Source organism: Sebastes umbrosus, chromosome 2 (assembly GCF_015220745.1).
Source record: "Sebastes umbrosus isolate fSebUmb1 chromosome 2, fSebUmb1.pri, whole genome shotgun sequence".
NCBI lineage: Eukaryota > Metazoa > Chordata > Actinopteri > Perciformes > Sebastidae > Sebastes > Sebastes umbrosus.
The window spans coordinates 10,156,285-10,182,126 of record NC_051270.1 but is presented as its reverse complement, the minus strand read 5'-3'; the positions used below and the strand labels follow the sequence as shown (position 1 = coordinate 10,182,126).

Sequence of the window (25,842 nt, the reverse complement as noted above, 5' to 3'; positions counted from 1 at the left end):
ACACATACCGGTACATAAAGTACACGTGTGTGTGTGTGTGTTCTCTCACCATGCAGCCCGTCTGCAACTTCTCCTGAAGTGAGGAGTGGAGTGCTGAGACAGCAAGTTGGCCTGTGCGCGGCCGAGCAGCTCTGTGTGCCTGGCAAAGTGGGCCATTAACCCACCGCCCTAAGGTGTGACCTGGGCCAAATCCAATATTGGCTCCGGCATCAAGGCACAGGTGCCACTCAGGGTTCAAAGCCACAGATCAGCAAGAACCCCACCGCCGCCCCTGCCCCTGCCCCCAACCCCCTCTCCCTTCTCAAACAATAAAGGACTGAATGTAAATTCCTCAAGACACCTACTAGCATCGCTGCTGCTGCTGCACAATTGGAGACGGAGTCAAAAGCAGAGAGACGGTGTGAAAGAGAGAGAGAGGGCGAAAACATACATTATTAATCAAAAGTAAATTTAGCAAAACGGGAATTAATTTTAGGCCCCTCGAACTTGAGGTGAATGTTGCTGGTCATCGAACATGAACATGAAAGTGTGACCTGCTGACTTTGTCCTTCTAATAGGAAATTCAGATTTTCTCTGTACCTCTGAGTACCGTAGACATATTAAACATTGAATGAGGTGTCTAAACATAGGGGCCCAGTCATTCCAATAACACATAATAGCAGTTTCAAATTGCAATTATTCAAAGAGCAACTCGAGGGATACACCAATTTGACTTTTTCAGTCCCGATACCGATAGCAATACCTGGGCTTTGGTTATCAGCCGATACCGAGTACCGATGCAATACCAGTGTTTAATTAGTAAGCTGTACGCCTCACTGTGTCAAAGTGACTGGGATCATTCTTTTAAGTGTAAGGTAACATCAAGCTTGACTTAAACTTGCTTTCCTAACTTTGTAAAACAAAATGTAAAAAAAATGAATACATAGAAATAAATCGTACTCCAGCAACTTGGTAAAAAATCTTCAGAATTAAATGGAATTATTATTCAAGTGTAAACCTGTGTAGTGCAGCAACAAATTGGTCAAAACTTACACTGGAATTCAAAATTCAGTATATAATGTATATAGTATACTGTATAAACATAGAATTGAATTTAATAGATTGACCCCACTGTCACGATACCCAATCTAGCTATTTGAGTCAGTATCTGCCCGATATCTGATCCAGTATCGCTATCGGTGCATCATTGCTATCAGACAGACCTATCCGATGGGGAACTGAAGCCGTTCCAGCGATCTGTGCTTTCGCCAAATCCACCAGACTCCATTGAAAAAACTTGTAATATTTACCTTGCAGTTTTTTTCAATGGAGTCTGGTTGCTTTGGCGAGAGCATAGATAACAGCTTCAGTTCCCTATCAGAAACATAGACTGTATCGCTGTCTCACAGCAAGGTAAACCGGCAAAAATATTGTAAATATAGCGTACACTTAAACTGATATTGATTTTTTAAGGTGAGCCTTTCGTTTTGGTATCTAAAATACGTTTTCCTGCCGGCCCAGTCCGCAGCAGTACATTGCTTTCATGCGGTAACTGCTGTCTGTTTCTCTAAACTGGGGGCGTACCAGCCGTCATCTACTGTAGGTAATACATTTACTATGGATAAGTTCCTCATACAACCCCACTCAGAAACACCCGAAATATCCCTTTAAAGTTGCTTCTATCATACTCTTGACACATTGTTTGAGCTTTTATACATCTTTATTGATACATTTTAATTATTGAAATTCCAGTAGTTTATTTGCCTGATTCCTCTTGTCAGAATGGGCATTTGGGGCATTTGTCATGTATTTCTGTGTTTTCCTGTAGTCTGTCGTACTGCAGTCTATTATACTAATTGTCAGCTACACAAACCCACTCAGGCTCTCTCTTTGTGGATGAACATGTGTGTGTGTGTGTGTGTGTGTGTGTGGGAGAAACCATGGAAGGGTGAAATGGTGTAACGTAATGTGTCTGGCCTGTTGGCACGTTGTCATGTATGTCAACAGAATATGGCTGAAGACCAGAGCCAGCAAAGAGGCCTTATTACAGACGAGCTCCTCCTCTCCTCTCCTCTCCTCTCCTCTCCTCTCCTCTCCTCTCCTCTCCTCTCCTCGGGTTCTATGCTCTCTCTCTCTCTCTCTCTCTCTCTGTGTTTTTCTCTCTGTCCCCAGCTCCAAACAAGTCAAATGTCTGAAGAGATGTATCGAAGTATCCCTGTGCGTTCTGTACGATGGATATGTCATATGACATAATGCCTCCGAGCGCCCATCACAGATAAAATGACAGATGCTGTTTTTTGCCTCATGGATCTTTCTTGGCCAAGCTGATTTTGAGACTTTCAGTTTTTCTCTCCCCCTCTCTCTCCCCCTCTCTGTGCCTCTGCTCTCTTGCTTCTTCCTCTTCTTCTCACTTTTTTCTTTTCATCCACTGTGACCTTACAAAGCCTGCCATTTTGTTTTTCATTGAATTTCAGACACAATTACTGTGTAATTGCCAGCGACAGGGAAAGCGTGGTTGTTGATGTCTCCCTCTCCTTTTTAACTGACACTCAGCCATCTGCTTTGTTTAGCGTCGGTGTTTACCCCTCCCATCCCCGCTCCCTCCTCCACAACATGATTTCCTGCGTGTGCTGGCGAGAGGGATTGGTCTCCATAGATACCGACAACAACATACCCGTGTTTGGGTTGCTGGCATGTAGAGGGCATATAAAGACGGAGGGGAGAGGAGAGGCTGCGTTGAGTGAATTCCTGGACGAGCGCTGACCTTTCTGCCTGTATTTGGATCACTTGAGGCTGCCCCTGTCCCTGAAGGGAATGAGGCATTCTGGGAGCTGTGGCACACTACCTGACCAGCGATATCTGGCTATACTCACTGTCTTTCTCCTACCCGCCATCAACCGCTGCGGCGACGGCACCACCCCAGCACCGACTGCCTGTGGCTACTGCTGCCCATCCGTCCAGGTGGATGGATGGCTTTGATTGGTAGAATCTGTGGCCCCGTCGCCGAGCTGACTTGTGAGTGGCAGTAATTGGCATGGCAGTAGGCAGGCCCATCTTTCACATGTGGTCAGCCATGATTGACCTGATTAGGCTGGGGTCGCTCCCCAAAGTGAGGGTCTGGTGTGCCCCGGGGGGGGCGGCGGCGGGGAGCTGGCTTTACCCACTTGTGCTTCAACCCACGTTGCTCCCAGCATATGAGCATTACTGACCAGAGACCAGTGCCGGACGGGGATAATAATTCATGCCTGGAATCTAACATCAGCCACGCAGGCCAATCTCCACACATTCAAAACAGACCACATATACTGTAACACATCTTTTAGTTTTATCACTACACACAAAAACTGCTTCAACAAACATCGTTAATAGTTAAAAACAGTCAAGTGTCTTTAGTTTCATTAGTTACTCAGTTGCATTTCCATAATAAGTCTACAGGAATTAATTAGATTTCGAGTGTTTGTTTTGCACCTGGCATTTCCTCACAGCTCTGACTGGACTGGTAGGTCTGAGTAACTGGAGGTACTTCCAGCTGACAGAAAAGACTAGATATGTCTTTATTTTCTGGAATATTTCCAAGAATACACACATCTCCTGCTTTCCTACAAGTTTTGTTATCATTTATTAGTTTTTAAAAACACAGAATCAACTCGGGGAGGGTAGTTGTGACAGTATAACGTGCTGAGGGCGGCCCTGCTAGCATGTTATTTTTAGGTGCGACCAGCAGCGTATCAGTCTGTCGGTCGGTTGGTCAGTCCACAAACATTTCCCCAAGCTTTTGCGGCCACAGTTTTCGCCCTGGGAGGCTCAAATTTAGCATGGAGGTCATGTGTGTGTGTTTGTGTGTGGGGGTGTAGCAGTGACCAAACGATGATTTATGAGAATCATAAAGTCTGAACTAATTTAAAAACATATATTACACCCATCAAAGTGAAATCTTATACTTACACTTAAATAGAAGCGTTATTGACGTTACAGAGTTGTCCGTCAACGTCTGTTACGAACGTTGTCGTCACTACCACATTGCATTGTGGGATATTTGTGCCGCCATTGTGTCGAGCATTTGGTACTATTCGTACTATTGATTTCATACTAAGGTTTCGGACATACTAAAAAATCTCACATACTGTTTTAGTGTACTAAACAGCATGTTAGCGTGGAATTTCGGACGCAGCCTCATGTTTTGCTTTTTATACTTTGCACGGCAGCTGCTACCACATAGGGGGGTGGACATAACTAATAGTCCTCGGATGCTTACCTATTTCGTCACGGTTAGGGAGGGGCCAGAGAATTGGGCTGAAACAAACTTTCAAATCCAAATAAAATACAAGCTAATGTAACACATAAAATGAATTTTGTGTGAAAATTGTGTGCAATTCCTCTTCAACACTGGCCTAACACTGCTGACCAATCAGCTGGCCAGGCTACCGTAATTCTCCCAGTGCTCTCATGGCCAGTCTGAGTCTGCCAGAGATGGTTGATGTGGTTGGGGTAAGTTGGCGGGAACAATGGCCTGGCTCCCCTCACTCATCATCATCCAGCGTCCAGGGGTCAGAGAGTGTACTGAGGGGAAATTTGAGACAAAACACCGTCATACAGTGTACACAAAGACAAGCACACGAGGGGGCGGTGCTGGAGGGACTTTGGTTTGGTTCTTGTAAATCCATACCCGTCATATGTTTGCAATTAAGGCCTGTCTGTACTGTGTGTTTACAGAGTGGTGCAATCAATGTAATTGTGAGAGGGTGTTCCTGACTGAAACGTCTGTCTTATTTCTCTCTGCCTGGGTTCAAGTGTGGGCACTTGCTGGATTTGTTTCCCAGTGTTTCTCATTTCCAAATGTAAATGCATCCCTTGATTTGTATCAGCCTCTGTATACACTCCCTTTTTAGTCCTTCTCATTTTTCCTGGATCAAATACAAACAACGAGGGCTCCATTTCAGAGCGGGACGTCGGCTCAGATCTACGTCAGCGGCGTTGTTCATTTAGAGGGGAAATCTGTTCGTATTCGGGGCGACGTAAAGAGCCGTAAAATAAAAATGATCGTTTCCTTTGCCGTCGGAGCACGTCGCCAATGTTTTTCTCGGCTTCAGCTAGTTTGAAGAAAAAAAAATCTCCAAACGCTCTGCTGCACCTGAAGATCTGGTTGTTATTACTGCATCTGTTTGATCTCATTCATGCTCTGTAAGAGGGTTTACTTTTCTTAATTGGAGGTGTATACTTTGTTAGAGACCACAGCATTCCTTACTATTGATACTGTCAATGTGTTAGCCATTCAACAACGATTACTTCATTTATGGGAAATGGGAAACATAGTATTGCTGCTTACTTCTGAACAGTTTCTATGTTTCACCATGGAAACTATCCCTTCGGCTGCGTCACAAAGATCTTTTCCTTCACTAGAGGCAAAGTGAGGACAAACCGCCTGAAAGAGAAAGTGCAAAACACACATCTGTAAAGGGAGAAGATAAAGTGAACAAACTTAAACAAATCATTTGATGTTTTTAATGAAAAGCATAATCATTTTATTTTCACCTAAAAACTCATCTGCATAAAAAGCTTGATACAGAAAGGAACTTCCTCGATGAAGTCGGTACACTCAAGCAATTGGATTGCAGTGTGTGTTGCTGAAGGTCACTATAGCAGCGTTGATGGCCGCTGTTGATTAATATCAAGCACCTTCTCGTGCTGAAAGCTCAGAGCTGGAATATTCCCTCCCGTCCCCTGATTAGTTTCAGGGTTCCTACACAGCTTTGGAAGAGTGTAATTCTTCCATGTCTATGATAATTAGCACTAAATACAAAGTACAGCTGAGGCGGATGGGAATGTGATTAGTTTTGCAGATGTTTGGTCGTTAATCAAATTGAGGATTTGACCTGTTGGTGGCGCCAGATGAAAAGTTAAGGGGTCTCCAAACTTATTACAGTTCATACTGAGGGGAACATGAATGTCTGTCCAGTGTTTCATGAGAATCCATCCAATACACCTCTAGGCATTTCACTCTCAACTACAAATGTCAACCTCATGGTGGAGCTAGCTAGAGGAAAAGTCAGGTGATCACAAAGGTCATTCAGAAACATCCTCTGGGGAACATGAATGTCTGTAGGCCACAAAATTTCATGGCAATCCATCCAATGTTCTGCCGCTAGGATAGCTAATTATTGCTAGGTCCCATTATTAGGGGTGTAAGAAAATACTGATACTCGAGTATTGCGATATCATGTTTTGTGATACCGTATCGATTATCCAAAACACTGTATTGATTTTTAATTAACCTTTTAAAAATCCAATGGTCCGCCGTCGGGCCTGGCCGCTATTTGATCTTTCGGAGGTTGTAGTGGGCTCAGTTTTAAAGATAAAATTGATTAAAAAAAAAAAAGTAAAGCGCATCGAAGTTAGGCGAAATATCAGTGAGGAAAAATTGGCATGGCCATTTTCAAAGGGGTCCCTTGACCTCTGACCTCACGGTATGTGAATGAAAATGGGTTCTATTGGTACCCACAAGTTTTTTTTGCCTATTCTAAAAATGTTGTGTATTTCTGGTGTTTTCTTTATACTATGACAGTTTTTCTAAAATAGGATTTAAAAGAATTGCAGTATATCGCAATATACTGAATCGTTACCCCTGTATCATGATACGTATCGTATCGCCAGATTTTTACCAATACACAGCCCTACCCATTATATATGATTAGAAATGTTATCATTTTTGTTACAACATAATGTTTTTATTCTAATGTGCATGACCTCTTAGCTCTTTAAAGCTGATAAAAGCCCATCCTGTGATTTCCAAATGCCACATCAGTGAGAAAAGATGCCGTCTTTCCTTCCTCCCTGAAAAAAGTAAACATTTGCAAATCCATGATGCCATTTTTCAAAATTGTATTTAACAGGAATCTTTGCTGCTGTGTTTCTGCACTTCATTTCCCGGAGATTTCTTGTCAGTTAACCAGTTTTGAGTCTTTTCCCTTGAACATTTTGTCGATGCAGTTTCAGTTTTTAGAAATGATGCCTTTTCTGTTCATAAGCTCAGCAATTGAAAATCTCACTGTTCATGATAGCTACCAGGGTTTTCTGTATATACTGAATATAGGTTGAATCATTGTCATATTATATTTAAAGGCAATATTAATCCTTAAAACCCATGTGTAGGAATGTAAAATGTTAAGGAACCAGTGTGAAGTCCTCCCTTCTCACCCTTTGACCCCTCCCTTGTCTCCAGGTTTCAGGCAGCTCGACGGGCTCCCCGGCCAGCTCCTCCGCCCCGTCCACCTCATCGCGCCAGTACACGCGGCAACGCATCACTCGCGTCAACCTCAGGGACTTAATTTTCTACATGGAGCAGGAGAGAGAGACCGCCCACTCCCTCCTCCTTTACCGTGCCCTGCTCAAGTAGCCTCCGCTCCGCTCAGCGCCCGCCTCGACCTCCTCCTCCTTCCCAGCCACGTGCCTTCAGATCAGGTCTAATGTTTCAGCTCTGTGTCTCCATTATGTACTGTAGTGACGTTTTGATGTAGCTTTTAATAAGAAGAGAGAAAGAGAGAAGAGAGGAAAAACAAAACAAAAATTAAACTGTTGTTCCGTGTCTTCTCCGTTTTAGATTCACGGTGTGTAGTTAGATCGTTGAGTTTAAAGGCCATATCAGATTCTTTGTGTTGACGTTGAATTTGTTAAAGGAACAAAGTGTATTTTGTGACCCAGAACTGGTTCCATGTATGTCGGGTAACTATTTATTCGACGTCGTCGGCAGTAGCTTCAATGAACCACCTCAGAGTAAGACAGTTATGTTCGCACCTCGATGCAGCCTACGATATTCTCCGCGAGCTATTTGTTGAACACAGTTCAATGAATGTAGTTTATTAGTTGAACTCAATAATAAATGAGAGACTTTACTGATTTCAAACATTAGGATTCCAAATAACAGCATCACGATCAATCTCCTTACTGTATGTGTAAATAGTTCGTATTGAATTATTTTACAGCATGTATATTTTTATCACACGTAAGCTTTGTAGGAAAAGGAAATAACCCGTGTGTCAATATAATGAGACCTGATGTTTTGTGATTTGAATGAGTCAGAATTAGTTTATTCTGTTCGCCTGTAGAGTATTTGTAATAAGACGGAGTCCCCATGAGCTTTCTGCAAAGGTCGTTAAACTAAATTAGAGTCGCACTAAGACGCCAGTTTCTGATTGGTCACCCGTGTCAGTATTTTTTATTTTACCCACACATAATGTGAACATTGTTTTTATGACTTGATGTTGTGTACTATCATGCTCACTTCTTCAATAACTTACCTGTTAGGAAGGTAAGTTTTGGTTAATATTGTAGGCGGGGTGGTGACTGGGGAGAGTGAGACCTCGGATCAAAACAGACATTCCTTTATCTTCTCCTCTCGCTGTCCCATCTGCACATTAATGGCAAAAAAATTACATTTCAGCTACCCACCTACTTTGGTAATGACTGAACGACAAAAGCACTTATACCTGTTTGTATTTTGATCCCAAATTCAATATCGCAGCTGTAAAGATAAACTGTAGAAGGAATCAGTTGATTTCAACCTAAAATTGATTTCTACTTTTTCCCCATTTTGTTTATTTTACTGACTGAATATAGGAATGGGACAAAACGCCTGCTTCTTACATGTCGTATTGCATTGTCGCCTTGTTATTTTAATTTTTTTTTTTTTTACAAATCCTTATTGTATAATGTAATATTGTCCATTATGTATTTTTTTCTATTTAACTAAATATCTTGGCCTCTATGCAGCTTTTCTTGTCATATTGAAATTTATTTAAATATTGGTGACATTTGAAACAATTGTTGTGCGTTGTACATTTTGACAGAACTTTTTTTATATCTATTTTACCTGACAACTGAAAGCTGTCACTGTATTATAGCAAAGAAATGACTCTTTTAAGTAGTAAACAGTATTGCCAACTTCTGTCAAAAGACAGTTATTTTTTAACAATTAATATATTTTCTTTTCTTTTCTTTTCTTTTTAATTGGCTTTTAAGCTTAATACATTTTCATAAGTTTTATCTCCAAAATACCATGTTTTAAAGACAAGCACAACAATAGCTATTGTGGTGATTTCCGATGATTTTATTAGTGATTTCTATGGTTTCTGGTGGGTTCACAGGAGGACATTTCTACTACTACTTCAGCTTTTTAGCCAAAATAATAGGACAATATTACTGATGTAAACAGATGGGGGGAAATAACATTTCAATGTATGGATGATTTGTAAATATTGTTTACAAAACTATGTGTTTATTAGAACCACGTTATTTTTGGTAAACTCTTGTACATATCTTGAAAATTTCCTGTTTGTGTGAAAAAACAATACTTATGTATTTGTACCTATTTTGTAAAGGAATAAATACGCTGTTTACTAAACTGAGCAGATGCTGACTTTGTCTATTTCTTCTTTTTTTTTTTTTACTCTAACAGCATACACATTACTGTGGGAGTCTCAACGGTAATAAAGAAAATGTAAATTTTACTCAAAAATGACTCAATAACTAAGCAATATGTTTCCCTCTGTTCATTCCTCACTCTTGAAAAGGAAAAAAAATAAGCTGTTATGTTTTTGCAAGACAGTTTTACTTAAGTCAACTACTAATTTCAGCCTGCTTCATTTCCATTTCTAACATTGCACATGCTAAGTACAAACTGAGTCAAGCGCTGCTGCTCAACTATGAAAAGTCCCTCTAGGTTTCTGCTGCTAATTAAGCAGAAGCATTTTTGAAAAGACCAAACTGTTTAACTCAGTGTAAAATATTGGAGTTTGGGAGCATATTGTTTTTTTCAAGATCTCGGCCTATTCCTCGGTCCCTCTGGAGCCGCAGACGGCTGATCTGGATTCAGTCTTGAAGACGACCTTCCCGCTTCGCAACAAGTCAACGGGGAGCCCGTGTGTGCTTGTATAAAGTAGATGGGGGGGATTCATCAGGTTTCATCAGTTCAATTACAGGATACAGAGATCAACTTATATACAGCAATAGCAACCCCATACATATTTACGTGTTGGCATCATCTGCAATAAATACGTCTCGAAATCACCGATAGTACAAACAATGCCTGATAAAACTAACTTATCTAACTATCTAAATATAAAGGCAGGAATCTCTGTCTGTCTGTCTGTCCCTCTGTGTGTCCTTTGCATATCTCAAGAACCGCTCATCCGATCTACTTCACACTTGACGGGTGTATTGCTGGGGACCCCATGGAGTGCACTGTTGAATGTGGTCTAGTTTGGCCAGATGGTGGCGCTATAACAATGAACTTTATGTTTTGGGCTGTAACTTTTGAACCATAAGTCTCAGAAACATTTTTATTCTCTGTATATTTATATCCTCTGTATATATATATATTCTCGATATCTTTTTCCCTGGATTTTGTTGGTCCAGATGAATCTATCTATATAAGCCACGCCCATTTGCGTCCCTCATTTTGAATTTTGTCCAAGTCAGATTTTTTGCTACTTCTCCTACAATTTTTTTTAGCAATCATCACAAAAATTGGTAAAGAACATCTCTGGACCAAGCTGGAAAAAGTTTCATTTTTGGATTGTTGATGTTTCATACAGTTTTGCTACAGCTGGTCCTCAAAGTTAGCTCAAATGCTGTCGGCAGGGCTTATATTACAAAAAATGCCATATCTTCTTAACGCTTTGAGCTATTGGGACCACGTTTGGTGGACATGTGTAGATATGATGTTTGAGTGACCATGGCAAATTTGGTGCCATTTGGCCAATAGGTGGCACTGTAGCAGCAACATCTAACTATAAAGAAAGTTTCTCTGTCTACGTGTGTGAAACTGTCCTTCGCATATCTCAAGAACTGTTCATCCAATCAACTTCACACTTGACGGGTACAAGCAGCCATACAGCGGTACTCGACAATGCTGTAAGCAGAACTTCTAGGGCCCAAGCAATTGGGCCATTTTGGACGGGCACAAGCTCCGAACGGGCACTGCCCTAGTTAAGGTTAATGGAAGAGCATGAGAGCAATGAGACACACGTCAGATATACATCATTACATCCTTTTATTATCGCAAATATGCAAGAAAAGTCAAATGGAGACACTGTAAATGAACACATGCCCTTTAATACCACAGTCTAATTGTTTTAAACACTTTAAATAATATACATTTTGCACCTTATTATACCCTTTGAAATGTTTCAATCCATATGTACACAATGTAATGCTTTGAATTCTTTCCATTCTTTTCGTGAAGAGGACTAAGAGGTCTCTTAAAAACACGAGGGTCCCGTAAAACCCAGAGTCCTGATAATTCAATATACAATAACTGTACAGTACAACTGACCCGCCTCAGAGGTGGAGTGAATGCCATGTGAACTGGCTGAAACACTGACCTGCACTTATATCTGGAAGGGTGGCGTGTGTGAACATGTCTATGAAGTTCCCAGTCCTGTCGAGTTTGTCTAGTTAACCTGTCACTTATACGCTTGGTCGAAAAGGGGCGTCCCAGGTTTGTTTATTGCAGACAGAAGCCCAAAACTGCAATTTGTGTTCCTTTTTTTTCACTTTATGTGTTTGTGTGATCGCCCATTAATGTTTTATTCTAATGTGCATGACCCCTTAACTCTTTAAAGCTGATAAAAGCCCATTCTGTGATTTCCAAATGCCACATCAGTGAGAAAATATGCCTTCTTTCCTTCCTCCCTGAAAAAAGTAATAGTTGCAGATGTGTGTTTTTAGAACAACACTGATTTTATTTACCCCTGTTTCCTAGAGAACTAACCCAGATGAGTTTCCACACCTCATATCAACTGGATCAAAAGATCTCGGGCTCAGCAGCAGAGTCGAGCCGCCTGGCTGTACAGTGAGTTCTGAGTATGCTCAGATTTGACTCATCAGTTTGGTTTGTTGCAGTGTGTGGTCCAGCGAGCCACAGTGTAGGAGGGCGTTTTGAAAACCAGGGCATGGGGATGACACAGCAGCAGGGGGTGCAACCCGAGTTTCTACTGGCACCGCTGAGCTGTGGGCCTTCGGGGAGGCGGAGGGGGGTGAGGAGCGCTGTGAAGATGCCCAACATGCCTCGGCACATGAAAGGCCTGGTTGACCATTCCCTTTGAGGCGACTGGATGCAAAGGCGCAGGCCACTGGCAGGTCAGAACAAAGATGGGCTTGATTGTGAGGGAGACGCCCGGGGAGGAGCGCGCTAGACTGGGAGCTACGCTTACACCGAGCTCATCTTTATCCACTCATTGGCCTTGTTTAATCAGCGGCCGTCCGGTGAGAGCAGATATTAGGACAAGATTGGTCAGAAGAACTACCACCCATTTTTAATGAACAACTAGTTTTTAAAAACAACCCCCAGTTCAACTCAAACAAAGATCAGACTTCTTTTTTTCTTATCAGTCTTTTGGAATGGAAGAAACAGCATCTGTAAGTTACACACAAATACAAAGCATGAAAACTTGGCCTTTCTTGTTTCTGTCTTTGATCCAGAAATGTTGCGAATAAGACCAAGAGAATGAGAGCAGGATAGAGTAAATGCCGCCCACTCGCCTCTTTGTGAATAAGACGCTGATGCTGGGAGTACGGTTCACGTTGGGTTCTGCCATCGGAATAATCTTGGCTTAGAAGTGACAATATTGAAACAAACAGAGACTTTGTCTCTCAAACTTTGTCTGGAGGTACTGTGAGCTATTCTCAACTAGACTGGAGGCCCGGAGGAACAAATATTGGTGCAGTTTGTTATAATGCATTGTGTCTTCTTTAGCTATAAACTGTAAAAAGAGGTGACGTCTTTATGTTTGTACAATCAACAAAATAGGCACCTTGTCTCCTCTGGTACCTTTACAGTATTTGTTCTGTTGTAACTTTTGCTTGTTTTAATATTCTGGTCTAAGATAAACAGCTTGACTTGGCGCTGGTCACTGGGTTCAAACAAGTGTATGGCGGGAACAGGGCAGGAAACGTTTAAGTGCAAAGAAACATTAAGCATTTAGAGTACATCTCTTGCCGATCACGAGACATACTGGTAAACGTCCACGTCGGTCCTCAAGTCTTTAACATTCTAACTCGACAAAACACACTCAGAGCTTGTGCAACTTCAACCTGATTTTCAAATTGACGGACTTTCTTAAACTTCTCGCTAAACACGAACAAAGGTTCGTGCCCGTGACAGAGAATCCGATCAGAGACCCGAGATATGTTTTAGAGTTAATAAGCAGAAATTCCAGAGCACTTTTTTATGTGCGCTACACATTTGACTATAAACAATTTTGAAAGATCCAGGTTCTCTTCCATCCCCGTTTGAACAATGGGACTTTTTTTTTTTCAGCTCTGAATGCATTGCCAGCCAGATCGCTTTAGCCACATAGCCTGCAGACATCTGAGTTTCTGCAGCTACTGCCAAGAAACGCTCCCTCACAAGCTCTCAAAGCCTAATGAATACAACGTTCATACATCCTTCATATTGGAGAAAAGGAAAAAAAGAGACATTAAAAATAATCCTATTAATAATAATTGTTTACACCATGTCATGATAAGAACAGCAAAAGGAGCAAGAAGAACGTACTTTAGAAACAACAATGAAAATTGTAATAAACAATCAGTTTGGCAAACGATGCTGTTTTTCGGCGAGGCCCCCGCCGTCTGTAGCAAGGCCTGTGGAGTGAGGTGGGATGGGGTTGGAGGGCCGCGGGGGTCTTGGGGATTGGGGCCTTTTTGGGGGGCTCGCGGGATGGGATTATGTCCTCTTCCTGTCATCCTTAACAGCGTCCCGTCTGCCAAAGCTTTCCTGTCCCACAGCAGACCAGACATGGGCCTCGTAGAGAGACAGAATCGGATGATACACCACTGAAAGAGGGGTAGAAGGGTGAGGGGGATGTTGGGGAGTGTATTGGGATTTGAGGAGGCTGTGTCACTCCAAAAGGGTCAGGACACCTTTTTCATAAGAAGAAGAGGGCAAAATCAACCAGTCATGGTGCTAAAATGCTTCAAGTGAGCTGCTGTTGAGTCCATTTGTCGTTGGTGTTGTTTTCATCACAGTCCCAGATTCTTTGGGCGTCATTTAACATAATCAAAAACTTTTGCTGCTGATGCTTTTTTTTCCTTTTTGTTTGATACTACATTCCCCTTAGTGTTCTGCAGAGCAGGTGAGGTTAACAAGCCTCTGCTAATACTTAGGTATGTTGGGGGTGGTTGTGGTCCTGTGAGGACAGGGAGGGAGGGGGCAGGGTGAGGTAGGGTGGGGGGGGGGTGGTGGTGTGAGAAGATGGAAGGAGTAGTTGGTAGGGTTGGCAGTCCCTCGCCCAGAATGCTCTAGTCCAGGGGTTCCTGTTTTATCCTGATGGGCGTGTTGATGGACAGACTCCGCCGGTCCTCGCGACACAACACATACTCGCTGAACTGGGATGAGTCCACGCCACCTCCGCAAGACGCTGCCACACTGAAACCTTTCTGGAAGAGGCGCTCCAGAACCTGAAGAAACACAGTAGAGAGAGGAGGAGAGTAAAGAGAAGGCCATTAATAACTAAGTTTCATACTTTCTAAAGAAAAAGTTCAACATTTTGGGAAATGCTTTCCTGCTGAGAGTTATGCTGCCTTCAAATGAAACTCGTGAGCTCGCTGCTAAGCAACGACAATATTACTGTTACTGTCGGCGTCTAGACGTCACAGAGACTAACAATTTAGCGAGCTAACATAATGCAAGAAATTCAAAAGGCATAATGACAGAGCAAAAAGATGAGGCCGTTGGGAATATCGACATTTTTCTCAGACAGATTATTATTATTATTTCAGAAACTTTCCGCCTACGAGGTCGTTAATACCACAAGAGGGGGGCGCTCATATGGACTCTTCTCGTGAACCCCATTTGAAGCACCATTAGATGAGAAGACTGATACCCCTTTTGTTGCTAAACTTAAAAAAATATGAGCACATTTTTTTGTGTGATAAATACTTTTCTGCTTGAAATGTGTACTTTACTTAATAGAATCAGTCGTTTCCTCTATAAAAAATAATGTTGATTTATTGGAAAGTTTAGTGATAACTCATTACCCGAATGTTACAGGTTTCTCGTGCAATACATGATCATCATCAGTAAATATATAAGTAAGTCTTGGATAGATATCACTTCTTGATATCCATTCATCCTCGCATCGACCTCCGCTCCTCATCAGTCACAACATACACCATGTGTCGTTAACCTCCCCCCTCCTCCAATCACACGTAGCGATGGGATAAAAACCAGAGGGCACTCCGACATCACACCACCTCTGCAATATTCATGCCGCTCGCGCTGGATCGGCTTCTGAACCGAGGGCATGAGCTCAAAGGGCTGAGGGGAGTGTGAGTGAGGTGTGTTAAGGGGCTCAGCGCGGTGATTACTGAAGCTCCTAATTTGAGTAATGAGGCCGGGGTGAGAGGAGAAGTGAGGTCCGTGAGCGAAGGAGAGAGCGACGTGTGGGGAATGAGGATAGGGGAGTTTATGGGTGATCTGTGTGAGGACAAAGTGTCGGAGCTGCAGGGAGAGAACGGGAGACGGGGATGCATGTTAGCCCTCGAGAGTCTGGGCATCGATACATAAATGCAGATACGCTCAAACACGTGAACTCCAAGATCCCTTTTCTCTCCTCATCTGCTGTAATCCTTGTGGGATGTTTTTTTTTTTTTTTTTTTTTTGGATGGGGGTATATCTAAATCCCAGTGCGAGGAGTGCTGTGTGTTTACTTATTCCCCCGTCCTTTTTAATGGAGTGTGCAGCGCTTGGAAATGAAAGGTCTCGCCGAGGGCTAACCCCTCTTGCCAGATACAGAGAAGTTCACACAAAATACATCACTTTCTTCAGATGCCCATACACACACACGCAAATACACACACACACACGGCGCAGAATGACCTCTCTAATTACAGGACCGAGGGCCCCATCGGAGGGCTAAATTGGGGCATTTAAGCCTCCAGGTTGAAGGCCTGCAGCCTCCCTGCCCTGACTGGGGATTATAGCACAACAGAGAAGAGCAGATAAATCACAAACACACAGAGATCAGATGTGAGCAAGAATGCAAAAGTACAAATGCAAATCGTATTCACACACAAACTTGTTGAGCAGAACCTGAACCCCTCTCACCCCACTTCCTGATTAAACTGAAATATGAGCCGACATGCTGCTTGTAAGCAGAAAGGACCACTTGGAAAAGTTACCCCCTGCTTTTTTCGTCCTCTGGCCATACGACGACAAACTCTGTAATTTGTGAGACAGAAGGGGCGGCAGACAGCTGATGGTGAGGATGGCTAATTAAGAGACCTGCCCAAGCATCAAACACTCCCAAATCCATGACAGACGACGGAGGAGCCTAACGATTATGGAAATGATATTACATAGCCTTCTTTGATCATTGCATCACATTGCATTTTCCCCCCATCATCTCTTTAACGCATGTGGGACTGTCATGTTCGGCAATGAATTTGGTCACAGAGGAGAATGGCCTGATCAATAAAGATAGTCTGAAAACACTTTTATCATTAATGCACGGCAACACAAAAGACTTAAGGATATTATTATAGATAGTTGTAACTGATTCAAGGATACTGTAATAACTATAAGAAGCCATTAAAAAACAGAAATTCATTTTCAGTTTGACACAGTAAATTAGTGCCACGGGGGAATAAACAATACACTGAATAATTAAGATGTATCCAAGCAAAAAAAAAAAAAAGGTTTCAATGTCCACGGGACAATGTCCTGAAATCAATCCCAGCTGACGACAGAAAGTAAAGCACCCTCTTAAAAAGCTAAAACATGTCCGGGTGGCTCCGTTCAGCAGCACAACATACTTGTGACCGCAGGCTTTCAGATCTCAGCTTATGTTGAAATTTGTATGATTTCTCTGCTTGCTTGCCTGCCTCGTTTGAGCGTAACCATAGCGAAATATTCTAACAGCGAGTTGCATGTGAGCAATCCGATTGGTCGAAGTTTCATTCCAAGCATGGTGATTTCCGTGAAATGGAATTATGACTAATTATTCCTTTTCATGTGCACTAGTTTGAACTTTGAGAAGACCTTCCCAGAGTTGCAGTATTTACTACTACCTTAAACAGGAAATCTGAGTACAGAGGAGATGAGAATACTTTCTCAAAGTTTACTAGTTCTACCACAAACTCAAGCTCTTCTTCTCGTCTTCTTGTCCTGCGTGTGATCGAAGCAGAATAACAACGTCTCTCTTCATCCCCAGTGATCCTTCTACATCTGAAACATAATAACCCATTCTCACTGTTACGGGGTCGACTTGGCTGCACTGGGATCTGCCCCCAAAACACACCATTTAGCATTTGATCATCTCTCTGAGCTGCCACTCACTCTAGGGTCGCAATGGGGATGAGGAAGGCAACCTCGCCCTTCTAACCTCCCAGCGCCGTATATTTCCAACACATGGAAGATGGCAGGGCCAGGAATCAAAGAGGATGACTCTCAGGGCTGGAAACCGGAGCACAATGTAATATTGATGGCCACCGGAGTGCACACACATGCTCTCAGGAGGCGCTGGAAGACACTCGCTCATCATGGCACAGAGTTGATTGACACGTATGACACACACACACACACACACACGGTAGTATGTGATGGGCGCTGCACACCGGGGGTCGCTTTTGTTTAACTATGCACAGTCTTTAATGTGTGACAAGGAGCGCTAACCGCAGTCTCTGCATCGCATCCTTCGCTTATTGTGAGCATCTGGCATAAAACAGCCGAGAAGCTCCGACTCTTTCTAATTCTCCGAGCCATCTGCCAGCTTTTTTAGGGAATCACAAGCGACAAAAACACTGTGACAGTGTAATATATTCTTATAGCATTTGCGGCTCATTCATCACGTAGCTGACAAGAGTGAGCTCGCCGTTACAAATGGACACTTTGATTTAAAGTGTCTTTTAAGTGGTATGAATCCACACAGTAATCGAGTTTGGGTGACCCTTGTGGCGATGCGACCCCTGACCCTGGCATTGTAAATACCCACAGAGCTAGACAGGTATTTAGGGTTAGCTCAGGCCTCAGACGGACTGCAGGTCAGACTGAAGCGAACACACTTGAAGGATCTCACACTATCTGACTCAGACTGACACGTTGTAAAACTGAATGAAACAAACAAAACGTCTTCTTTAGGTTTCGGGAACAAAACAACTTTCTATGGAATTTATCTCTTCTTATTAAACTGTGTAAAAACTTGAAAATCATCTCATAAATAGTTCATTCTGACTTTTTCCTCCAAGTGTCTCGTATCTCCAGTTGACTGTTGACAGAGTCACTCATGGAAAGCTCTACATTTCCACTACCTAACCATGCTGCGTCCAACAAAAACATTTTTGCGAAACACTTTTCTGGCACCGACTGCTGAAGCTGTCAGCAGGCAGCGTCGTCCAGTCTTTAGCCTCACTGTACTGCAGGTTAATCCACTGCCTGTTGGGCCCGAGTGCCCCGACTCTGAGCTCTAACCGCTGAGCCACACAGGCAGCACACAGACCCCTCACCGCAGCAGCGTTAATGTCTTGTTCTGCCACTGAGGAGCAGCTGAGGTGTTTGTGTGGCCTTGTCTGGCTCTGATGAGTTGTGCTTTCTCTCTCTCCACCCAGCGCAGGATTGATGGAGTGGCAGTGTGACATGTAAGAGAGTGTTGCGACGCGTTGCGTTCGCCGCCCGGGTGGCGGGGGGGACAGGGGGCCCTTCTCTACGACTGCCTCCGCTGTCACATTGATGAAGGACGGATTGGCTCTGGTCTGATCCGAGTGCTTCATCACGGTGATGTATTGAGCAGCAGGCCTCGGCTCCAGCTCTGGGACGCGTGTATGTGTACACCTCTGTGGCTCTTTGGCTAAATGTTTTCCCTCCGTTAAGTGCCTCTGCTGCTCTCTCTCCATTTCTCTCTCTGCTGGATCTACATCACAGCGCAGGTGGTTCGCATTATTCCCCAAATTCCAGCCATGACTTCATGGAGAATCACTCGCCAAGGTGGAGTTGTTTATTCTCACTCTCTCACATTTGAATACACATGATGAAGGACTAAAGAAGGGGCTAAATGTATAGTATACATTGTAATACTGTAAGACTTTCCTTCCAAGATATCCTTTCTGATACAAACAGACTGTACATAGAAGAAAGCCTAAAACAGAGCGTCTTTGAAATGCTTTGAATATCACTGAGTATTTGAATGAAATGTTTCACTCCAAAGTTTAACCACATTTACTGACCTTAGGGGGTGTTACTTTGTCTTTATAAAGTGAATAAAAACTGCAAAAACTAGGATACTGTGCTTAGCGTACAGTAAAGTATTGAGAAACGTCATGTTATCTCATTGTGACCAAAGTATCACAAGGTCTAGCGGTTTCCAGCCCCGGGCAAGACAGCAACAGTACCTTAACTTCAATAAAAGGAATCCTCTATGCCAGTGACGTATAATAAATAATAAGAAAACTGAACACATTTCAAAATTGTCACATCTCTTTCCTGTCAAGACTGCTTCAAAGACCATAACAACTCTGTCCCAGACTGCTCTGCGTCTTCCTCTGTGGGCAGGGTGTGGTGGCGTTCCCCTGGGTTGGGGTCCAGGACTGAAATCAGATCAGAGGCTCATTGTCTGGCGGGCTAAGTCTAAGGATTATTTTCCTAACCTTCTCATACCTTCACGCAACAATGAGAGAGGACAGAATGAGTAAGTTGTTTAGAAAAATCTCCCCTTACACCGAAAAACACCTCCATCTGCTCCTCGCGTCCTCATCTACATCGACTCAATGAGCCGGCCCCTCTACTGTGCTCGCAGATTATGTGTGTGAGTGTGTTTGCGCTTTTTTTTTTTTTAACAGAATTTTGTGTATCTGTGTGTCTTAAATGTGCAGTAGGCAGAAAGTTTTTGGCATCATTGGGCAAAAACTCCATAATAACCTTTCAGCATATTGTAATTCAAGTGTTCTGAAAGAAAACTATACTTCTGCACCTCCTCATGGCTCTGTTTTCAGGCTTTAAAAATCTAGCCCGTGATGGAAGACTGGGCCAATCAGAGGTCATTTCAGAGAGAGAGCGTTCCTATTTGCTGTTCATTCAACGGAGGCAGCTGTCAATCACTCGTGAACTCCGATCAAACGGTCAAACTAGGCAGCGCTGATCGTTTGATCGGAGTTTGCGAGTAAATGACAGCTGCTCAGACACAGCAGACTCCAGCTTAGCTCTGATCGGTTGTTTTCCTCCGGTCTGTGAAATCTTGCAGATGCCATTAGGAGCACCGGAGGACACAAAGGCACATGATTTTTTTCAGATTACCTGTCTCATGCACTACTGTCAGGATATAGTGACATAGTATAGTTTTATAAAAATAACTTTTTTATATCATATTTCTTCCAATTCTACCTACTGCTGCTTTAAAGGAGCCAGCAAAAGACAAAAAAGACCAACAACTAACACCACCTTAACTGAGTGAGGCCACACTGTGAGACAAAGGGGAAACCTTGAAGATCCAGCTCCTCTTGCTGTTTGCAGTTTGTCTGAAAAGAGGATTTTCAGCTCACCTCGACTTCACAGGAGCAGCCCATTAAAAACCCTTCCAATAAAAAAACTCCTTTCAGACCATGTAAGTCAGACGCGCTCACATCCCATAACCAGTCTCACTGGTAAACAGAGTGGGAAAATGTTGTGTTAGTTGATGCGGCCAATTAATTATATTGCAAGTCATTTAAAAATCTATAAAAGAAGTATAAACCGGTTTAGGCTGTTTGAGAAATTGTAAGTATGGTATTAAAAAATGCAATACGTGTATTTCAATGGCCTTGAGCGGTGTTATATTGGAGTCTTTTTTAAAAAAAGGAGCTGTGTCTTAAAAAGGAGTAAAGCGTAAATTATGCATATCATTTCCCCCCCTTCCCATTCCTCTTCTTCATTTTTTCGCAGGAAAACATGGCCGCAGTCCACACGTGCTTTTGTCCCGCTCGCTCGGCTCTCTCCTCCCTGGAGGTGGTCTCTCGCACTGGCAGGAGGGAGGTGGAGGTGTCAGAGCGCGCTATAGCCTGCCTGGGAGAGGCTCCCTCTGGGTGCTGGAGGGGGGGGAAGGCTCCTCTATGTGTTGGCCCGTTCATGGCTGTGGGCGCTGGAGTGTGTTATATCGAGCCTGTGGTGTGAGGCTGTTATGTTTCCCCTCTCGCAGACCTCTCTGGGTAACACAACTGTAAAATTACTTTTCTGAAGTTGTTTTTACTGCTTTACTACACACTGTGGTCAACTCGGCTTTAAACAAGGAGATCCAAGTCAGACTGGCGGTTTGAAAACGGCATAACAGTCACATATAACAAAGGAAAAGGCCGGGCCAGATTTCACATAATGCAACAGCCACAAGAGCCACTTGGAAGCCGTGTAAGTCCGTCTTTAGACAGAAAGAAAAACTGCACACACTCTGCACACCTGCCATTACTTCTGTTAATCTCTCGACTGAAGCTCCATCAGAGTAGCTATTATCTCAGTTAGTGACAACCAGCTATTATCTCGACTCTGGCGAAACACAGTAAAGGGCCGCAAATCATGCCAACTGCCTTGAAGCAAAGTTTTGAGGTGGAATTCTACCTTAAAGACAAAAACATGAAGGAAAAATACCAGCCTGGCCAGTGATCTGAAAATAAAATCTGCAAATTGGCATAGAATACCTGGACTGATAGAGTGACGCTATGCTAGGCAGCTAAGCCTCAGTTCAGTGGCCATCAAAGCTCCGGTTGTACAGTACCAGCCAGGTGTTAGGTGTGTATGAAAGTGTTGAAAGGTGGCGGTGAAAAATGGTTTGCTCGCTCAGCAAAATCCTTTGCTGGATAAATAAAGGTGCCATAAAACACCTAGAGTGCCAAAGCACACTTAAACAGATGCAGACCTACAGCGTCTAGACTAAATGCACACCGGCAGGGTTTCACTGCAAAATCACGAGGAGACCTGAGCATTTAAAAGTCTTATCTTCACTTCCTGATGCAGAGAAGATATTATCCGTAGAAAAATAAAGCACCTCAAGGTAAAAATATATTAGGAAATTAGCTTATATTAGGAAACACTTTACTTGAGGTCTTAAATATAACGTTAAGTGTTTCAGCATTATTGTATTAGAGTCACAAACCCATGCATTACATAATGGGCCTCATGCAGGAAGTGATATAAAAATAAACTTTCTCTTATTTTTGTTTGTATCTATTGATTTCTTGGATTCAACAATGTTGTTTTTGCTCTTCTCTTAGGTAAGAGGAGTAGTTGAGAGCACTCTTACCAAGATAAAAGAAAACATCTTGATTTCATAGTCCACAAATTGTGTTTGTCCAACGCAAGGAAACATACATGTTTTAAATTTGAGGAACATAAAAAAATGCATGAATATTCTATAATCAAATTTAGATTATTATATGTTTTAGAGTATAATATAATAATATATTGGATTATTAAAGAAATACTATTGGTCCACTGATCCTAATTATGACTATAAAAACCCTTGGATGATATTGCGTGGCTTACATAGTGCTCTTATGCTTTTTCATTTTCCTGTAACGCCAGTACTGACGTTCTGGAAAATCACATGTTAAGGTGTATTTAACAGTAGGCTACCTTAATTTCACAATTACAGAAGTTCTTCTTCCTCTTACGGCCTTTATTTTTGGGGCATTGCTTTAATTCATGGGCGTGTGCCAGAGTATTTGCACCCAGCACAACACCTGCCCTTATGTAGTGTTTTGGGGGGCGTTACCTATGCTAATAATAAACAACCGGCCTCCAATCTATTATCGTGGGATTCAGCACACCTGGGTAAGAGCAGATTTGGATGGTAATGAACGTTTGGTGCATCTGAAGTTGACTTCTCTTATTTTATCTATTAACAGAAAATTAAGAGAAAATATGAGATAAATTTAAGAGAATGTTGTGTGAGACGCAATGTGTGTATTCACCAAAGGCCTGCAGTGACCACTGAGGTAAGCGCCACACTGTCTATCACTGTTCCTCATACTGACTCTGTCAGTGTGTATAAGGAAGCAAGTTGTGCTTCCTGTAGCTCAACACGGTTCATTTGTTAGTCAGTAAAGTTTGAACCTTAATCAAAGCTGAACTTAAAGTTACGTCAGACTGTGTTGAAGCTGTAAATAGCTGTCTCTTCATAGTTTGGGTTGCATTATACTTTCAGGATTAAAAAAAAGAGATTTTAAAGGCTACGTGCTGAATACTGTATACTGCTCATTGACTGTCTGGTTTGCACATTTTCATTTTAGACCACTTCTTTAATCTAAATGATTATTTAGCTATTTCAATCACAGTATAATATTCCTGTAATATTTCTAAAATGAACTTAGTATCTGGAAGTGCATGTATAGTTACCATAACATATTAGATGATTTTTCCTTTTTTTAAAAGTGATTATTATTAAAAATTTTAATTTATATATTACGAACACCGTGAAAACAGTGTGCTGGGTTTCTTCAATCACTAATATGACAAAAATGTGTACTGTTGTTTTAGATATAACTACATTTGATAGTTGTGTTTTGCATAAATTGTCTGACATGAAGAGAGAGAGACAGTAAACAGAGGTGGGGGGTGTCCAGTGTGTTACCTGGACAGAGTTGAGCCTGCAGTAGCCATTGAGGGGGAAGCGGATGACGTGTGTTGGGTCCTGGTTCCAGCCGGCGTTGACTGAGTTACACATAACGTCTCCGGTCTCTGGGAAGATCTCCTCGATGAGGACCTTCTCGCCACTCAGGGCGATCCTCTCGCCCAGGTCTGGCGTGACGCGAACCACCAGGCAGTCGCAGGGCTGTGCCATCCGTCGCTGCTCACGCTCCTGCTTCCAACGCTCCAGCTCCTTGATCATGGGCATCAGCTGGTAGTAGCGCGCCTCCTCGTACAGCAGGTGGAAGTCCTATACAGGCAGAGGAGTGCAGTGAGTTTGCATGTACGGCCCTCTTGGCTATATGCGTGACGAACACACTACATTACAGTTCATTACCAAGGTCATCAGGACAAAACCCTACACATACATTAAGATGACAGTGGAAGATATATTTACAGGGTATCCTGATGGTTTCCCCACAGCAACTAATGACAAAGTGTCCTTGAGCAAGACACTAATTACTCTATAGGAGAGCTGTTCTGTTCTGGCTGCATCTGAACTTTGACCCCTCTGCAGTAGTGAAACATCAACTGTGCGGTACAGGCATGCAGGGAGAAACAAATAACTAATAGCACAGTGATGAATGTGCTCAAAATGTCCAACAATATTTCAGAATATTTTAAGGAAACATTTATACATGTGTGAATCAGATACCACCAGTGTCTGTTGTCCTCACTGTTTGTTACAAGGAACCATTACTAAGGAGTGCAAAGGGTCATGGCACCATGTTTTTGACCGAAGACTGTATATAAAGATGGACGACATGACAGCTCCCTAAAAGTGAAGCCAAAACATCTGGATCGCCCCGTCGTGGCTGGCTGCAGTATAGGTCATAAAGCCCGCCCCCTCCATGTTAGTGGATGGGACATGGGCCGAAAGTCAAACTACACGTCAAATACATTTTTTCCAAAGATGGTTTCTGTCATTTTAGTTAGTTTTTATCACGCTGATATGTTCAAGTGTTAATTTTTCTGATAAGTTTGGTTTTAATTAGTTATTTAATGCTATAAAAAGGGGGTGAGACGTCATGATTGACAACTGTGAGTCTCTCTCGCTGACAAGCTGTGGCCGTGGTCGGCTCGCGATTGGTTCAGGCGGGTGACCTCAATACCGCGACTCCACCACCCAATCACTACTGCTCAGACTCTGGCTCCATATGACGTCAAAATCTCAAGACGGCAGCTCCCGTATGCGGGATATTTTGGCTTCACTTTTGTACAGTGGGAGGAAGTGGAGAAGCGTCATCCATCTTTATATACAGTCTATGTTTTTGACCCATAAACTCGTTACTGTGGCGTCTTGTAATGTCAGTAAATGTCAGTAAAAGTTTGAATTTATACTCATGGTAAGTTGATCTGGATAAGAATCCGATAAATATGCAAAATATAAATTATGTAAAAAGTATCTAGTGTAAACATACAATTTGTTGTTTTTCCTTGTGATCTTAAAAGTGCTGAATACGGGATTGGGAGGATTTTGTATTGCCTCTAAACGGCTCTTAACATGGCAACGGTGAGCCGTAACTTCATTCTCTGCTCAGGTAGACATTACTCCTCTATTTTACATAGCAAATAGTTGTTTGCTGCTATATTAATGCTCTGAATATAAAGAACCATTAATGATATCTAATTGCCGAAAGGCTGAAAACAGAGCAGTGTTCAACGTCTCACTTTTTCACCTTGTAATACATCTTCTGGAAAGCAGAACAATAAACTAAGATCGGGGATGGCCGCCGACCAGCAGGACAACACTCTCAATAAACAAAGCATAACCATGCTGCAGCTCTCCTCCTCAGTAGCTCTTGGCAGAGCTGCGCTAGCCTTTAGCATGTTTCAGTGAGCCGACTCCAGAAAGGCCGTCAGTGGGGCTCCAGTGAAGTGGGATGGTGCATTCCTGTGTGCAGACAGTCTGCAGCAGATTGCCTGCCTCTGCCTACCGGCGCAGGGCTTGCTGGGGGCCATTTGCCCCCGCGCTCTTGCCTCTAATTTCCCACAAGACCAGATGGCACTATCATTCACCGCTACCATAGAGAAATACAGGGAGGCGGAGGTTCGCTATGGGAGGCAGACGGGAGGTGAGGAAAAGATATGTGCAAGTGAACATGAGGACAATCATCAGCCAAGGAGCGTTTTAATGTATTCCTCACGTGGAGGGAGTTTTATGTTAATGAGGCTCGTGGCCCCGGTGTTAAGCTCCTATTAGAACAAGATTTAATTAGGTT

At 42.8% G+C, this 25,842-nt stretch overlaps 2 protein-coding genes across 5 annotated transcripts in view; one reads left to right on the top strand and one right to left on the bottom strand.

Moving 5' to 3' along the window:
• LOC119476974 (transcription initiation factor TFIID subunit 4-like) overlaps positions 1-9,391 on the top strand; it is a 96,410-nt gene extending 87,019 nt beyond the window's left edge. For all 3 annotated transcript variants that reach the window (XM_037750724.1, XM_037750711.1, XM_037750719.1), the window contains one exon: positions 7,199-9,391. In XM_037750724.1, coding sequence (XP_037606652.1) covers positions 7,199-7,372 — 174 coding nt within the window. In that variant the 3' untranslated portion in view covers positions 7,373-9,391. The remainder of the gene's footprint in view (positions 1-7,198) is intronic.
• A 1,618-nt stretch (positions 9,392-11,009) lies between these two features.
• LOC119478418 (BTB/POZ domain-containing protein kctd15) overlaps positions 11,010-25,842 on the bottom strand; it is a 33,210-nt gene continuing 18,377 nt past the window's right edge. For both annotated transcript variants that reach the window (XM_037753150.1, XM_037753141.1), the window contains exons 4-5: positions 23,565-23,870; positions 11,010-14,436 (exon numbers count right to left, since the gene is read on the bottom strand). In XM_037753150.1, the coding sequence (XP_037609078.1) occupies positions 14,278-14,436; positions 23,565-23,870 (465 nt within the window). In that variant the 3' untranslated portion in view covers positions 11,010-14,277. The remainder of the gene's footprint in view (positions 14,437-23,564; positions 23,871-25,842) is intronic.